At 42.3% G+C, this 18920-nt stretch overlaps 3 protein-coding genes across 3 annotated transcripts in view; 1 reads left to right on the top strand and 2 right to left on the bottom strand.

Moving 5' to 3' along the window:
• The window catches only part of LOC309550283 (uncharacterized protein), a 1519274-nt gene that overhangs the window by 1130396 nt on the left and 369958 nt on the right, over positions 1 to 18920 (bottom strand).
• Positions 1 to 18920, top strand: part of LOC309549989 (uncharacterized protein) — a gene marked incomplete at its 3' end in the record, with an annotated part of 336501 nt that overhangs the window by 30158 nt on the left and 287423 nt on the right. The window lies entirely within an intron of this gene.
• The window catches only part of LOC309549992 (uncharacterized protein), a gene marked incomplete at both ends in the record, with an annotated part of 90295 nt that overhangs the window by 1406 nt on the left and 69969 nt on the right, over positions 1 to 18920 (bottom strand). The window contains 6 exon segments of the mRNA XM_082250466.1: positions 3220 to 3367; positions 3805 to 4032; positions 4122 to 4219; positions 4336 to 4459; positions 4546 to 4653; positions 6499 to 6657. Of these exon segments, the coding sequence (XP_082106592.1) occupies positions 3220 to 3367; positions 3805 to 4032; positions 4122 to 4219; positions 4336 to 4459; positions 4546 to 4653; positions 6499 to 6657 (865 nt within the window).

Genomic DNA, 18920 nt, shown 5'->3' with positions numbered 1-18920 from the left:
CTGATAAGAGTTTTATAATAACTTTTAGCTATCAGTCAACTCAAAGAACAGGGACCAACCCAAGATAGTGCTACTGTAACTAGGAATAAAACACATACTCATACTGCCAGCTTAACTCCAGAAACTACATGAATAAGGATGAGAGTGTGAATAAGTAGGTGTTATGTCCCACCTATGTTTATTAAACTGCATCAGGTTGCTATTGTTTGATGTATGTTGACATCTAGGGGTGGTTTAGGGCCACTACAACTTGTTTACAGATGTCATTTATTATCTCCCCCTGTCCTCCCTTCCTGTTTAGTGCTAGTAAGCTCAGATCTAGCAGAATCCTCACAGTTTTTTTTTTAATGTTAGGTCGGCACAGAAACATTGCTTGGGAAACTCATTGTCCCCTAATACTTCATACAGGAGGTATGTCAAGACTTAACCACTTAAGCCCCAGAGGATTTGGCTGCTCAAAGACCAGGCCCTATTTTGCGATTCGGCACTGCGTGAATTTAACAGACAATTGTGCGGTCGTGCGACACTGTAACCAAATGAAATTGATGTCCTTTTTTCCCCCACAAACAGAGCTTTCTTTTGTTGGTATTTGATCACCTGTGCGATTTTTAATTTTTGCGTTATAAACAAAAAAAGAGCGACAATTTTGAAAAATAACAATATTTTTCACATTTTTTTGTATGAAATTCTCAAAAAAAAAAAGTAAAAAAATCTAATTTTTTTAACATTTTAGGCCAATTTGTTTTCTGCTACATATTTTTGTTAAAAAAAAAATCGCAATAAGCGTATTTTGATTGGTTTGCGCAAAAGTTATTGCGTTTACTAACTATGGGAAAGATTTGTCATTTTTATTGGGTTTTTTTTTTGCGTTTTTTTTAGCGGGACTGCAACATTGCGGCGGACAGATCGGACCCCTGACTGACATTTTTGACACTTTTGGGAGTACCAGTGACATTACTACAGTAATCAGTGCTATAAATATGCACTGTTACTGTAAAAATGACACTGGCAGGGAAAGGGTTAACTTTATTGGTGATCAGTGGGTTAAATGTATCCCTAGGGGCGTGATTCTAACTTTAAAGGGGCGTGGCCTGTGATGTAATCACAGAGACATATGATCCTACATAGCAGGATCGCATAGTCTCTGTACTTACATCAGGGAGAATGACAGACGGCTGTGTCTACATCAGCCGTCCGTCCTTCTCCCTCTCCTGCAGGAGATCGCGAGTGACCGGCGGACATCGGAGCTGCCGGTCACAAGCGCAGGGATCCCTGTGAACGAGCGAGGGCGGGAGCGCGCCTCTGGAGGCGCACGCTCGCCCCCTACAGGCTCCTGGGCGAGCGACGTAGCCCTACGTCGGTTTGCCCAGGAGCGGCTGACTGCCGCAGTAAATAGTCATGCGGCGGTCGGCAAGTGGTTAATGCAGCATTTGGAACAGAGAAGTAGGGTACTATGTATTCCTTAGTTATTGACATCAGGGGATGGGATCTGGGGCTCCATATTTTTAAAGGGAGATTCTAATAAACCTCTGCCTACAGATTCCCACAACCAGTGGGCCAGGTTAGTGAGGAATTGGACCTTGTTCTCATTAAAGACAAGATTCTTTGTCAGGGCAGATAAAAGTCTGATATGGATAACTTAAAAGTTATATAACTTGACTTAGGGGGGCCCCTAACCTGCCTGTGAATTGGCACATCTGAATGACAGATTTTTTTTAAAACAGATTACAGACACATCTATTTACCCCGATTTACAGCAATACCTACCTATATTATTACAATGTATACAAACTATGACTGCAAAACTGATATCTACAAAGAGAAAATGCAGTTTAAATTACTGGTAAATGACAGATTCCAGTTGCTTACTTCTCTTTGTAAACAAACAGCCGGGGATTCCATTCATCTACACCAAATCCCTATAACCCCAGATTAAGGTCCCCTATAGATGTGTCTGGAATCTGTTTTTAACCACTTCCTGACCACCCGCCCCCTTTTTACTGTGGCAGGGTGGCTCTCCTGCGCAAACCAACGTGAACTGGACGCAGGTACATTCATCTCATCACTATACATACGAGTTGTGTCTAAAAAGTTTGGTGAATGATATCAGAAAACAACCAAAACAGAAGATATAAACAAATGACCTGTATTGGCTTTCAAAATAATTTTCATCCTTCACAACATACCTTTGGAAACGTTCATAAAGCTTCTGGAAATGGTCAGCAAGGGTCTTTTTAGGAATCAATTGCAGAACCGCTGTCACATATTCTTGGATTGCCACCACGTCGGCAAAACATGTGCCTTTCATGATTTCTTGACCTTGGACTTTTGCCGGCAATTATTTTTGGGAAGACAGCAAACTCCATTCCATTGATTACTGATTGGATTCTGGATCGAACTGGTAGCACCAGGTCTCGATCCTCTGTGATGATGGTTGGCAAAAAGGATGACTCACAGAGTACACATGGTAATGAAATCTTCAGAGGTTTCCATCAGCTTTGCTTTGTGTTCGTCTGTCAGCTTGTGTGGCACAAACTGGGAACCAATCTTCCACTTACCCAAATCTTCACGGACAATAGTGCGCACCACGTCCTTGCTAATGCCCGATTCCTCCGCCATCAATCATAGAGTCAGTTGCCAATCTCATGCCAGCATTTGTTGTACTCGTCCAATCTTGCCTGGGGTTCTACTTGTCGATGGCGGACCTGAACATGACTCAGTAAACACATTTTCTGTTCACGGCTTCTGTCCCGTACACTTACACCAACATCTCATGTGTTTTCATCAAGGTTCTCCTCATTTTGAAGCAAAACTTGATGTTCACCTGTTACTCCATTGCACTGTAACCCTACCTCTCACACTGACTAAATTCCACTGCCCTCAGCAGGTTTACTCTAATGGTCACATGTACACCACGCTAGGTGGCACTTCTTGACGTGTCTCTGGATAGCCATGTGCCTGCACGTGCGCCTGGCCCATGTTGCTGCTAAGATATCAGACCATTCACCAAACGTTTTAGACACACCTCGTGTATATCTGATTGTGCCTGCACCACAGAGAAGAAGATTTATCCGAGAGAAAAAAAGAATCACGCAGGACGGGTGTCAGTGATTAATATCAACCTATCATTTGCTGATATCACTCATCTTCCACCCTCCTCTGGAGCAATTAGTGTGTAGTAAAAGAGCAGAGATAAGAGAAGAATATAGTACGGCTCACCTGTGCTGATCTCTGTAGGAGTGTCCTCCTCTATAAATGTCCCCGTTATTTCATCCTCCTCCATAGAATGCTGATCATCCCTCACATACCTCTCTTCTTCTTCTTCTTCTGCTTTAACCTCAACTTTTATATCTATCAGATCTTCATCCTAAACCAAGAAAACGACAGAAAATACCTTCTGTAAATAGAATTATTTATGATGTGAGATAACATAGAAATTTTTATCTTGTAGAGTCCACACATCGTCTCCAGTATTCAATCACTTTATGTTCCAGACCCTCAACTCCACCAGGGATAGTGTAACCTTCCTTGGTTGAATCCCAGGAATACAGAGGACGGAGACATGTCTCTGGTGGGTTTCCACTGTTAGTTGGTTCTATCATGTTGTCCTCATAGAGATTCTTGTGTCCTTCAAAAAGTTCCTTCATTACACCATACTCCTTATCCTCCTCTTTAAATTCTTCTTTAAAAACATTATCATCCCCAAAGTTTCCCCTCTGAATATATAGGAAAATATTCATTGTAACAACCATGCTGTGTAACAATTATTAATGTTAAAAGTAATTATGATTTATACATATTTACCTGATGATGGTGAGGGATGGTGTGACTTTCCTGTGTGAAATCCCAGGAATACAGAGGACGGGGACATCTCTCTGGTGAGTTTCTGTAGTTTGATGACTCCACCATGGTGTCCTGGTACAAATCTTTGTGTATTTTTGGAAACTCTGACTCCTCCATCATCCCATTCTTATCATTCTCCTCTTTTATCTCTTCTTTAACTTCAACTTTAAAATCTCTCAAGTTTCCACTCTGAATATATAATAAAAATGACATAAATTGTAACAATGCAGATAATGTACAGATCCTAATGATACTATCAGTGATTGTTCCTCATCTACCTGATGATGGTGAGGGATGGTGTGACCTTCCTGTGTGGAATCCCGGGAATACAGAGGACGGGGACATCTCTCTGGTGGGTTCCCATTACTGGGTCCATCTGTAGGAAACACACACACTGACTGAATACATTGTTTCTATGTGTTTATCAGATGATGGGGGATCTAGGTGGAGCCTCCGTACTGCTCTCTCCTTTACAATAAAGTCTCCTCTTACCCGGTGATGTGAGGGGCGGCTGATTCTCCATCATGACTTCCTTGTAGAGATCCTTGTGTCCTTCTAAATACTCCCACTCCTCCATGGAGAAATAGACAGTGACATCCTGACACCTTATAGGAACCTGACACACACAATGATACAGTCACCATCCAGACACATCCCTTGTCTGTTACTGGATAATGTCCCAGAATTCCCAGCACCGCTCACCTCTCCTGTTAGCAGCTCCATCATCTTCTCGGTTACTTCTAGAATCCTCTGCATGTTGTCTCTTTCGAGTTTTAGGGAGTGACATGGAGGCACAGTCATGGTCAATCTCTGTATTGAGGAACCAATAGGAATATCATGTTTGAATCCCAGAATCCTCCTCACCTCTCTGGTCAGGTCTGTTTTTTATTAATAGAGATAAGAGTGATGTCATGTGACCTCCCAGAATCCTCCTCACCTCTCCAGTCAGCAGGTAGATGATCTCCAGGGTGAGGTTTAGTATTCTCTCAGTCATGTGACTCTGGTCCTCCTCCATCCTCATTGGTCATGAATTCTATACAGGTTTCACTGTAAATCAATTGATGACAGAGAATGATTTGGACTGTACTGGTTGTACAATATTAGGATTGGGATGTACGGGGGATAATATGAGGGAAGAATGGACCCCAGTGGGATTACACAAAGAGGATCATTCAGTTTAATGTTGTTATGGTCCGGCGACCTCTTACCTTTCGTTTGACAGATTACAAAATCCTATTTCTATGAAAAGTTCATTTTGTTCCTTATTGATCTGCTGGAAAAGAAAGACAAATAATTCGTTTTATGTCTAAATAAACCTCCACACCGAATCAAAGTTGTATAACTAGTTAAAAAAAGACTAATAAAGTGAACAAAATGAGGAGAATGTCCTGGCCCCATAAGTGGGGAAAATTTGACCCTGAAGTGGTTAATCTAGGTTTCCACACTATATATGTGTGTATCTTCCATCTGCTGGAGATAAAAGACATCACAGTGACTATGGAGGAAGAGGACAGACATGACGGGGGGGTTACTGGGTGTAAATAGAAAATAAGATCTTATTGCCTCTTCTGCGGCCACTTCCAGCAATGTCTCCTCTCTACTTCCTACCACATGGAACATTCTGTGTGTACCTGACATCACTTACTGTCTTCCATAGAGACTTCTTGTCTGGGTAGAAGTGAGATCACCACCTTGTGGAGCTCATATGAACTGCAGCCCTGAGAAACGTCTCGTAGTTCGAACACGGCCTTGTGCTGTGTGTGTATGTACTGTATATCCTTACAGATGGGTCATCTCCACTCCCACCAAGGGGAATAGAAATACATTACTGCCTCGTCCAGCTTTCTCAGCCAGGGTTCCTTCAAAGGTTTCTAGGAGTTCTTTGAACAATGAACAATTTCTGTCTCTCAGTGACAACTGCCATCAATGATCTGTAAGGAGGGGAAGGGTTGCCAATCATCTGTAATTTACAGACAGTTTATAAAAAGATAGTCTGATTTCTCCTGTCTGTAAAAGTCTGTGGACAGGAGAAGCTGTCTGTGAAGTTATGGGAGGCTGGCTGCAGTTATCAAGGCGGGCTTCTGTGACACTCTCATTGCCCAACCAGCACTATTCCCATTCTGTATGGATGGGAGAGGAGAGAGGGATCAATCTGCTTTGCCTCCTCCAGCCCCCATTTCCCCTGTGTCCGCCCACCCACACCCCAATCCTCAGTGCTATACCTGAGAAAGGGGTTGTGTGGGCTGAAGTTTTGAAAAACCGCAGCTGGAATCTACACTATGGCTGCATGAATGATGGCGCTGCCTGAGCCTCCATCCTCAGGGGAGTGAGTACTGTGACTGAGCTCCTCCCCTATCCCTTCTCTTCTCCCTCTCTCCAGGAGCATCACAAACTTGCCCAGTCAGTCAGACAAGTGAAATACACTTTGGGGATGGCTGACAATTTGCTAATTGGGCAAACCAATGGGGTTATTAGGGCCCATTTACACTAGAGCAGGGACTGGGGGTTTTTCCACACTGGAAGAGTGCCAGTCACCGCTAGGGCAGATAGAAAAAAAATTGTACACTTCACTTTGTGCACTTCACATAAAGTTAAAGCCGTGTGATGTGATAAACTGTGCTGAAAAGAACAGTTAGTGCAGTCCTATAGGGATACCCAAAAAAGATTGCTGCTGGAACATTCCCCGTGCTTTTCCATCAAGATGTCGTTAAAGAGGTTCTTTTGTCCTTCAAAAAGTTCCTTCATTACACCATACTCCTCACCCCCCTTTTTAAATTCTTCTTGAAAAACATTATTATCCCCAAAGTTTCCCCTCTGAAGATATAGGAAAACAATTCACTAGTGCTTTTCACTACACCTCTCAAAAATTATACAATACATAAAATGTAGGGATGCACCGATCCGACTTTTTTGGACCCGATACCTATATCTGGCGTTGTGAAATCACTGATACCGATACCGGAGCTACACACAAAGCAAGCGGCTGCAGTACAGAGCAAAGCCGCTGTTTCATGTATACGGCTCCTCCATTCACAGGCGGAGTGCATCTGATATCACTCCGCCTGTGAGCTGGCCCTATACAGGAAGTAGCGGCTCCCATCCTTTAATACTACTGCACCTAGTAAGGGATGGCTGAGCCGTTACCAAGCAAAAACCGGATCGGCCAATGTTACCGATCCCCCGATCCATCTAAAATGGCCATATCGGCGCCGATGTCTGATCCGAATATCGGATCGGTGCATCCCTAATAAAATGCAGCACAATCACATAAATAACCATCAAATAATTATAATAAAAAAAACAAAGTCCCCTCTACAATCTTCTCTAATCATTTAAAAATTCCACAACCAATGTGCTGTAATGGTGATCTCTTCAGCTCCTCCAAACTCTAGGTGATACATGCATCCACCCTATGTGCATCCAAAACACTCACCGTCCTTATTTGCTTATTGCCCCACCGTAGGCTTTTAGGCATCTGTGTCGGTGGGAAATAGAACTCCTGTTCTCCTCTGTCTTTTCACCAGCTTTACTCCACCTCACGAAGTTCATGTATGTACCTAAAATCACTTCCTGTCTTTACCTGACATCACTTCCTGTTTACCATAGAGAATTCCTGTCTAGAAGTGAGATTACCACCTTGTGGAGTTCAGAGAAACTGCAGCCTTGAGAAACGTCTCCTTGTTATATTTCTATCCCCCTTGGTGGGAGTGGAGATGACCCATCTATAAGGATATACAGTACATACACACACAGCACAAAGCCGGGTTCACACTACCAGACGGTTCTCAGGGCTGCAGTTCCTCTGAGCTCCATAAGGTGATGATCTCACTTTTAGACAAAAAGAAAGTCTCTATGGAATACAGAAAGGAAGCGATGTCAGGTACAGACAGGAAGTGATGTTGGGTACTGACAGTACGTTCGGGAGGAAGTAGAGAGAAGACATTGCTGGAAGTGGCAGCAGAGGCGGTAATAAGATCTTATTTTCTATTTACACCCAGTAACCCCAGTCATGTCCGTCCTCTTCCTCCATAGTCACTGTGACCTCTTTTATCTCCAGCAGATGATGATACACACATATATAGTGTGGAAACCTAGATTAACCTCTTCAGGGGCAGAACATTTCCCCACTTACGGGGCTGGAAATTTCTCTTCATTTTGGAGATGTGTCACCTTTCCCACCAATCACCTTCTCACCTTATAAGTCTATACTAATGGATTATACCACTTTTATTATGGGATGAAGGGGTTATTTAAGGGGATTAGAATCTCTATGTCTTTATTTTATAATAAGACAAGGAAAAATGTCATTTGTAGTAAATATCCTGAAAACAAATGTCTCCGTAATGATCCCAGTCTCAAATATTCATCCTAAAATGTGATGAGTAAAGTCTCCGGACTACACAGAGATCACAGGAATATGATGTGTCTGACCTCACAGCGTCTCATCTCATTGTCCCTCCACACAGAACAAGGGAATCTTATGACATCACACTGACCGCTCAGCCTCTCCTACCTTTGTCCCTCCAACCAAAGTCAGAGAATCTTATGACAATATACTGACCTCACAGCTCTCCCTTCCAATGTCCCTCCAACCAGAGTCAGAGAACCGTATGACATCACACTGACTTCACAGTAGGGATCGCTTGATATCGGTTTTTCATTGCCAATACCGCTACCGATATTTTGCCCATTGCATATCGGTATCGGCTGATATGGGCTGATATTTTGAACTTTTAAAGTTTTGCAAAATAATCACAATTTTCGACACAAATCTGTTACTGAACATGTTAATGTTTGTTTATTAAATAAAAAGAAATATTCAGCGCTGGACTCTTGTACACACCACTAATAAATGGACCAGCAGCTAAGCACTCAAGGGCAATATCTCCAAAACACCTTCTGAATACATAATAGAAAAATAGTGCAGCGCAATCCTAGTGGTAAAATTATAAAATCATGCAGAGTCCCAGTGTTAATAGGTGTCCATATAAACAGATAAAAGTCTCCAGTGTAAAGTGGTCCTAGGGCAATTCCATAAGGTGCTTGTCTCCACGAGTGCTCATGCAATCCCACCACCTGTTCACACTGCCGCTCACCTTAACAAAGAGACCCTACAGGGTCAACCAGCATTTCATCTCAAAATCAAAGCATCCTCACACTTTCTTCCTTAAGCGTAGTAAATGATTACACCTCCGATGCACTGTCAGCTCCTCAAACAATGTTACCAATATGTGTAGGAGACAAGAAAAAACGATCTAATGCTCTCTGTATGCAATCAAGCACTCTTTAATCCATATAAGAAAACAACTCACATTTTTGAAGAAAATAACAGCGCATATCTGCAGAGTTTGCAAGCAGGCGTGCATCAGGTCCACCAACCCGGAAGAGTGAGAGGCGGCCGCGGGTCACGTGACATCCCTCGTACGCGTTACGTCCGTGAAAATAAGCGGGACTTCTTCAGCAAGGGTCACGTACCATACTGCGGACCCGTCTTTTATGACAATATGATCTGCCCACCTCCTGTCTTCAATTAACTAATCAGTATGATTCCAAATGGAAACAGGAAACAGGAAGTGATGTACACCGGAAGTGATGTACACAGGAAGTGATGTACACAGGAAGTGATGTACACAGGAAGTGATGTACACAGGAAGTGATGTAAACTAAGGGCAGGAAGTAAACACTGCATGACCCTTAAGCCAGGACCAGCCTGTATTCTTATATGCAGTGTGTACGGGCAATTTAAAAACTTTCCACAAGAACCAGCTTGTGGAAATACATTAAATACAATTTAATAAATATACTATGCCCAAATTTAAAATAATACATCTTCCCATAATCCAAAGGATTCAATGGGTGGTAATCGTCATTGTGACTCCGGCTAAATCTCAACTCTCCACTAGATGGCGTATCTGAGCATTGCCTAATCATAAATGTGAACAATAAGTGACATATACACAATAATGCACATAAAATTATTAAAATTACAAAATATAAACCGCAATGTGAATACTATAAAAGACAAAGAACAAAACAATAAATATATTCCCTATAAAATATAAAATATAAGAATATGGGAACATTAAAAAGGCAAAAAATATCTCATCGGTCAGAAATAAAACAGTTGAGATCAAACTCAACATTGAGTCCTAATGGCGTTAAAACTTTACATTCAAAAATCCAATAAGACTCCCGTTGACTCAACTGTCTAATAAAATTCCCACCTCTCCAGTGTGGGTGGACTCTCTCTATTCCCCAGAATTGCAACCCACTGGGATTTTTTTGATGGAATTTTTTAAAATGTCTTGAGACACTATGCGTTTCTAAACCTTTACGGATATTAGTGATATGCTCGCCCACCCTGACGTGTAAAGCACGAGAGGTACGTCCTATGTACTGAAGGCGGCATTCACACTGTAACATGTACACCACCCCTTGCGTTTTACAGGTGATCAGATTTTTGATGTTATATGATTTATTAGTAGCAGTAGCTACAAATTCTTTTCGTTTCTTTAGGTTCTTCTTGCAGCTCTTACAGGTAGCACATTTCCCACATGTATAGGTGCCAGAAAGAAAAGAAAAAATATGATTCTCCCTGATACGAGGTGGGTCAACAACCCCAGGCGCGATTTTATCTCGCAGTGAAGGGGCCTTCCGGTAGATAAACTTAGGGAATTCTGTCAGATGGGGTCCTAGAATTTTGTCCTCTTTAAGGATAGGCCAATACTTTTTAACAATACGTTCTACTTTTTTGTAGTGTATATTGTAATCAAAAATTATTCTGTAACCTGGATCCACTGGATTAATTTTGTCTCCATTCAGGAGAGTATCGCGGTTACTCCTTCCCACATCCTCCAATTCTTTTCTAATGGGGTCCTTTTTGTATCCTTTCTCAAGAAAACGCTTTTCCAAAACCTTTGATTGTACTTGATAGTCACTATCCGAAGCGCAATTGCGTCTTAATCTAGTGAATTGTCCCCTTGGAATGTTGCAAAGCCACATCTGGTGGTGACAACTATCCAAGGGGATAAATGCATTCCTATCAGTAGGTTTGAAAAAATTCCTTGTTCTCAAGGCGCCTTCGTGTTTATAAATCTCAAGATCGAGAAAGGCAATCTTTTCCTTCTCCAAATTCCATGTTAAAGTGATATTTTTGGTGTTACTATTCAACCTATCCATAAATGTTTGCAGATCTGCCATGTCTTCTTCCCATACCATAAAAATATCATCAATATAACGTCTGTAACAAATAAGTTCCTGTGGTAGGGTGCCAAATACAGCCTCTTCCTCCCAGTGGGCCATGAAAAGATTGGCCACACTGGGAGCAAACTTGGCCCCCATCGCTACTCCCCTTGTTTGGAGGTAGTAGCGATGGTCGTACCAGAAATAATTCCTGTTTAAACAGAAGTTCAAACTTCTGTATAGGAATCTTTTGTGTTTATTAGTCAGAGTTGAAGTGGCTAGGGACCATTTGACTGCTGCTAAAGCGTCCTCATGTCCAATGATAGTGTATAAAGACCCAACGTCTGCTGTAATTAATACACTATCATTGGAACACGGCAAATCATTCAGGAGTTGGATCATATGCTTAGTGTCTCTCAGAAAGGATCTTGTTTCCCTCACAACTGGCTGTAGATAGTAATCAATATACTGGCCCAATCTTGAAGAAATGGAGTCTATTCCATTCACGATTGGGCGGCCAGGGGGGTTATCTGTACTTTTATGAATCTTAGGGAGACAATAGATAATTGGTCTTCTACAAAAAAGGGGATTAAGATACGAAGCCTCTTTATGACTCAATACCCCTTTTCTTTCTCCTTTTGTCACTAGAGAGTGCAATTCATCCTTAAACTCCAACATGGGATCATGGGGCAGGATCTGATAAGTGCTCCTGTCACCCAGGAGTCTCAGCATTTCCCCTCTGTAATAGGTTCCACTAAGGACTACCAAACCTCCTCCCTTATCGGCAGGCCGAATTACAATGTCACTCCTATTTTCAAGTGACTGAATCCCTCTTTTTATGTACTGGGGATCTGATACTCTTTTCACATTTAATTTCTCTAAGTCCCCACAGACCATGTTGCGGAACACTTCTAAATGTTTTATATCTTGGCCTGGAGGGTTAAAGGTAGATCTATTCCTTAGATTAGACTGATTAATTGTATCAGAAGATGCATTTTTTGTAATCGGATTGGAGAGGAAATATTTCTTAATATTCAACTGTCGTGTAAATTTTTGAATATTAATATACGTCTGAAATTTGTTAAGATTTCTGATGGGGGCGAATTTCAAACCCTTATCCAGAACCCTCATCTCATCTTCTGTGAGTGGGATCCCGCTAAGGTTAAAGACTCCAGCTCCTACCGAGGTCTCTGTTTTTTTGACTTTTCGTCCTCCCCTGCATCCTCTCGATTTTTTCGTTTGCCTGACTGAGGATGGTTCCCTCTCCAGGGGTGTTCCTGTTGCGGGGTTCTGAATGCTCGTGGGGGGAGCTGAGTCTGTGGTCCCCTCCAAGGGGACCCTCCCCCTAAAAAAGAAGAGGAAGAAGCGGTCGGATTGGAGTACCCTTGATTCTCTTGATAATCTCGAAGAGGAGCAAATCTATTACTTGAAAGATCAACTCCTTCTCTCTTCGCTGGGTAAGGGTGATAGTTTCCTCGACCCCTTCCCCTCCCTCTTCCTCTTCCTCTTCCCCTAACCATCTGCCACTGATTGGTATCTCTATGTGGAGGTGGTGGGTCAGGGATTGGGGCATATGTAGAGAACGAGGGGGGGCCATAGTCATGTCCCCTACCCCGTCCTCTCCTATTTTTTCCCTTCTTCCCTCTTTGATGGAAAACCTGGGAACGTTGAGGCAGAGGTGTTACAATTTGATGTATAGACCCCTGGGACCTTTCTACATTTATATTATTAGAAGAAGAGGAGGCTTCCATTTCTTCATTTCCCCCCCCTTCCATATTGGAAGATGAGGGTTCCAAGAAGGACTGTTGCCATTTAAAAATATCATTGGAACCAAAATCGGTCAGATCTCTCTGATATTTACTTTTCTTTTTCTCTTGAATGTCCCTATCCCATTTTTCCATTTTAATTTTCAAATCTTTAGAAAGTCTCTGAAAATCAGAATGATCCTTTTTAAGCTCTAGTTTGTCCTTTATTTCTTTAATTTGTAATTCAACCATATCTTTTTTCTTACGTTTGCGGATTAATAGAAAACTTAAAAGTTCTAAACCTTTGGAAATAAAAAATTCCCCCCAAGAGTATCAGATCCCCAGTACATAAAAAGAGGGATTCAGTCACTTGAAAATAGGAGTGACATTGTAATTCGGCCTGCCGATAAGGGAGGAGGTTTGGTAGTCCTTAGTGGAACCTATTACAGAGGGGAAATGCTGAGACTCCTGGGTGACAGGAGCACTTATCAGATCCTGCCCCATGATCCCATGTTGGAGTTTAAGGATGAATTGCACTCTCTAGTGACAAAAGGAGAAAGAAAAGGGGTATTGAGTCATAAAGAGGCTTCGTATCTTAATCCCCTTTTTTGTAGAAGACCAATTATCTATTGTCTCCCTAAGATTCATAAAAGTACAGATAACCCCCCTGGCCGCCCAATCGTGAATGGAATAGACTCCATTTCTTCAAGATTGGGCCAGTATATTGATTACTATCTACAGCCAGTTGTGAGGGAAACAAGATCCTTTCTGAGAGACACTAAGCATATGATCCAACTCCTGAATGATTTGCCGTGTTCCAATGATAGTGTATTAATTACAGCAGACGTTGGGTCTTTATACACTATCATTGGACATGAGGACGCTTTAGCAGCAGTCAAATGGTCCCTAGCCACTTCAACTCTGACTAATAAACACAAAAGATTCCTATACAGAAGTTTGAACTTCTGTTTAAACAGGAATTATTTCTGGTACGACCATCGCTACTACCTCCAAACAAGGGGAGTAGCGATGGGGGCCAAGTTTGCTCCCAGTGTGGCCAATCTTTTCATGGCCCACTGGGAGGAAGAGGCTGTATTTGGCACCCTACCACAGGAACTTATTTGTTACAGACGTTATATTGATGATATTTTTATGGTATGGGAAGGAGACATGGCAGATCTGCAAACATTTATGGATAGGTTGAATAGTAACACCAAAAATATCACTTTAACATGGAATTTGGAGAAGGAAAAGATTGCCTTTCTCGATCTTGAGATTTATAAACACGAAGGCGCCTTGAGAACAAGGAATTTTTTCAAACCTACTGATAGGAATGCATTTATCCCCTTGGATAGTTGTCACCACCAGATGTGGCTTTGCAACATTCCAAGGGGACAATTCACTAGATTAAGACGCAATTGCGCTTCGGATAGTGACTATCAAGTACAATCAAAGGTTTTGGAAAAGCGTTTTCTTGAGAAAGGATACAAAAAGGACCCCATTAGAAAAGAATTGGAGGATGTGGGAAGGAGTAACCGCGATACTCTCCTGAATGGAAACAAAATTAATCCAGTGGATCCAGGTTACAGAATAATTTTTGATTACAATATACACTACAAAAAAGTAGAACGTATTGTTAAAAAGTATTGGCCTATCCTTAAAGAGGACAAAATTCTAGGACCCCATCTGACAGAATTCCCTAAGTTTATCTACCGGAAGGCCCCTTCACTGCGAGATAAAATCGCGCCTGGGGTTGTTGACCCACCTCGTATCAGGGAGAATCATATTTTTTCTTTTCTTTCTGGCACCTATACATGTGGGAAATGTGCTACCTGTAAGAGCTGCAAGAAGAACCTAAAGAAACGAAAAGAATTTGTAGCTACTGCTACTAATAAATCATATAACATCAAAAATCTGATCACCTGTAAAACGCAAGGGGTGGTGTACATGTTACAGTGTGAATGCCGCCTTCAGTACATAGGACGTACCTCTCGTGCTTTACACGTCAGGGTGGGCGAGCATATCACTAATATCCGTAAAGGTTTAGAAACGCATAGTGTCTCAAGACATTTTAAAAAATTCCATCAAAAAAATCCCAGTGGGTTGCAATTCTGGGGAATAGAGAGAGTCCACCCACACTGGAGAGGTGGGAATTTTATTAGACAGTTGAGTCAACGGGAGTCTTATTGGATTTTTGAATGTAAAGTTTTAACGCCATTAGGACTCAATGTTGAGTTTGATCTCAACTGTTTTATTTCTGACCGATGAGATATTTTTTGCCTTTTTAATGTTCCCATATTCTTATATTTTATATTTTATAGGGAATATATTTATTGTTTTGTTCTTTGTCTTTTATAGTATTCACATTGCGGTTTATATTTTGTAATTTTAATAATTTTATGTGCATTATTGTGTATATGTCACTTATTGTTCACATTTATGATTAGGCAATGCTCAGATACGCCATCTAGTGGAGAGTTGAGATTTAGCCGGAGTCACAATGACGATTACCACCCATTGAATCCTTTGGATTATGGGAAGATGTATTATTTTAAATTTGGGCATAGTATATTTATTAAATTGTATTTAATGTATTTCCACAAGCTGGTTCTTGTGGAAAGTTTTTAAATTGCCCGTACACACTGCATATAAGAATACAGGCTGGTCCTGGCTTAAGGGTCATGCAGTGTTTACTTCCTGCCCTTAGTTTACATCACTTCCTGTGTACATCACTTCCTGTGTACATCACTTCCTGTGTACATCACTTCCTGTGTACATCACTTCCGGTGTACATCACTTCCTGTTTCCTGTTTCCATTTGGAATCATACTGATTAGTTAATTGAAGACAGGAGGTGGGCAGATCATATTGTCATAAAAGACGGGTCCGCAGTATGGTACGTGACCCTTGCTGAAGAAGTCCCGCTTATTTTCACGGACGTAACGCGTACGAGGGATGTCACGTGACCCGCGGCCGCCTCTCACTCTTCCGGGTTGGTGGACCTGATGCACGCCTGCTTGCAAACTCTGCAGATATGCGCTGTTATTTTCTTCAAAAATGTGAGTTGTTTTCTTATATGGATTAAAGAGTGCTTGATTGCATACAGAGAGCATTAGATCGTTTTTTCTTGTCTCCTACACATATTGGTAACATTGTTTGAGGAGCTGACAGTGCATCGGAGGTGTAATCATTTACTACGCTTAAGGAAGAAAGTGTGAGGATGCTTTGATTTTGAGATGAAATGCTGGTTGACCCTGTAGGGTCTCTTTGTTAAGGTGAGCGGCAGTGTGAACAGGTGGTGGGATTGCATGAGCACTCGTGGAGACAAGCACCTTATGGAATTGCCCTAGGACCACTTTACACTGGAGACTTTTATCTGTTTATATGGACACCTATTAACACTGGGACTCTGCATGATTTTATAATTTTACCACTAGGATTGCGCTGCACTATTTTTCTATTTCTATAATGTTTGTTTATTAACATTTTTAACATTAAGGGCTCGTTCTTCACACCTTAACTGTATGAAAACTGATAGGAAAACCGCACTTGCAGGGACATCAGTTTCACATCATCTGATTGTGAATGATGCATAAACTGCTGCAGTAGTGCACTCATTCACTGCAATAATTTTAAATCACTACTGCAGTTCAGTCAGTGCAAAACTGCTAGAAAAAAAGCTAGACAAGCAGCTAGACAGTGGACTGGAGTCAGTGGACTTAAGCCCCGTACACACACACAGATCGTCGTCATACAAATGTTCGTCTTTTCTCCCCGGGATGTCGGTGTCTGTTGAAAAGTGCAAAGACAGCACAAGGACAGCACAAGAATTTTGTCCGCAGACTTCAGCTGACTGCAGAAGTGATGTCATGTAATGGTTAACTTTCCCTGTGTTTTTTATTTTCTGAGCATGCCCAGTCTTGCAAATCTGCGGTCTGTCGGCTGATTTCTGTACTGACAGGCGAACAATCGTCCGTTCTGGTGTCCGCAGACAAAAATTTTCATGTTTGCAAGAAAGACTCTTGTCTGCGGATTGTGTGCAGACAGCTGTCGGAGGCACCATACTAACACGCGTACAATCGGCAGATCTTTCGTCCGCCGACGTTTGTATGACGACGATCTGTGTGTGTGTACGGGGCTTTTGGTGGGTGGCTGACTGGCTGGCACCCTGTGTGGTGGGTGGCTGGCTGGTACAGGCCCAGGTCCTGTGGCTGGTTAGCTTGTACAGGCAGGGCCTGTGGCTGGCTGGTACAGGTGAGTGGGTGGCTGGCACCGGGCAGCTGTGGGTGGGTGTATGCATGTGGTGGCTATGTTAAACACACTGTGTGCACTGTACACTTACTGTCCTGAGACTCCCCGACTCCAGACGAGCCTAAGAAGGCAGAGGCTGTCCCAGTGCGCGGCGCAACATACGCAATGATGTCATGACAATATCGGTAACCTCCGGGGCCGATTCCGATATAACGGGGAAAGTGCATATTGTCCCTCGATATATCGGCCTTTCTGATAATCAGTCGCTCCATACTTCACAGCTCCTCCTCCCAATGTCCTTCCATCCAGAATCATAGAAACTTATGACATCACACTGACCTCACAGATCCTCCCAATGTCCTCCATCCAGAGTCAGAGAATCCTATGACATCACACTGACCTCACAGCTCCTCCTCCTAATGTCCCTCCATCCAGTTAGAGAATCCTATGACCTCACAGTTCCTTCTCTAAATGTCCCTCCAATCAGAGTCACGGAATCCTATGACATCACAATGATTTCACAGCTCCTCCTCCCAATGTCCCTCCATCCAGAATCAGAGAATCTTATGAAATCACCCTGACTTCACAGCTCATTCCCCTAATGACCCTCCATCCAGCTCTTTTTTCCTTTTTATGATGGTCTTACGATGTGGGCGGACCCTTTTCATCCTCACAACCAAAGCAGAATAGTTGATCTTGTATTAAATGTAATGATGTCAGAATTCCTTATGCCAAGCGTTTAACCTAGAGTGTGGAGGTTGTTGAAGTCGGGCTTTAATAAAATACAGACCTGACTTGTGAGGTGAGAAAGATTTTGGAAACGTCATTTAATTTTACTATATGTGAAATCTGCTGACAGAAGAGGTGAGTGGTGCTGGGAATTCTGGGACATTATCCAGTAACAGACAATGAATGTGTCTGGATGGTGACTGTATCATTGTGTGTGTCAGGTTCCTATATGGTGTCAGGATGTCACTGTCTATTTCTCCATGGAGGAGTGGGAGTATTTAGAAGGACACAAGGATCTCTACAAGGACGTCATGATGGTGAATCAGCCGCCCCTCACATCAACGGGTAAGAGGAGACTTTATTGTAAAGGAGAGAGCAGTACGGAGGGTCCACCTAGATCCCCCGTCATCTGATAAACACATAGAAACAATGTATTCAGTCAGTGTGTGTGTTTCCTACAGATGGATCCAGTAATGGGAACCCACCAGAGAGATGTCCCCGTCCTCTGTATTCCCGGGATTCCACACAGGAAGGTCACACCATCCCTCACCATCATCAGGTAGATGAGGAACAATCACTGATAGTATCATTAGGATCTGTACATTATCTGCATTGTTACCATTGATGTCATTTTTATGATATATTCAGAGTGGAATCCTGAGAGATTCTAAAGTTGAAGAAGAGATAAAAGAGGAGGATGATGAGGATGGGGTGATGGAAGAGTCAGAGATTCCAAAAGAACACAAATATCTGTACCAGGACACGTTGGTGGAGTCATCCAGCTACAGAAACCCACCAGAGAGATGTCCCCGTCCTCTGTATTCCCGGGATTCAACACAGGAAGGTCACACCATTCTTTACCATCATCAGGTAGATGAGTAACAATCACTCATAGTTATGATTTATACACAACATGTTTGTTACAATGAATGTTTTATTATATATTCAGAGTGGAAACCTCAAGGATTATAATATTGTTGTTAAAGAAGAGTATAAAGAGGAGGATGAGGAGTATGGAGTGATGCAGGAGTTTGCAGGACATAAGGATATGATGGAGCCACCCAATACAAGGAACCCATCAGAGAGCTGTCCATCTCCTCTATATTCCCAGGATTCCACAAGGGAAGATCACACCATCACTCACAATTACAAGGTGGGTGGCATGGAGCAT

The sequence above is a fragment of the Pelophylax lessonae genome, assembly GCF_965119305.1.
Source record: "Pelophylax lessonae genome assembly, chromosome: 3".
NCBI classification, from domain to species: Eukaryota; Metazoa; Chordata; class Amphibia; order Anura; family Ranidae; genus Pelophylax; species Pelophylax lessonae.
This window is presented reverse-complemented; position numbering and strand designations above follow the sequence as displayed.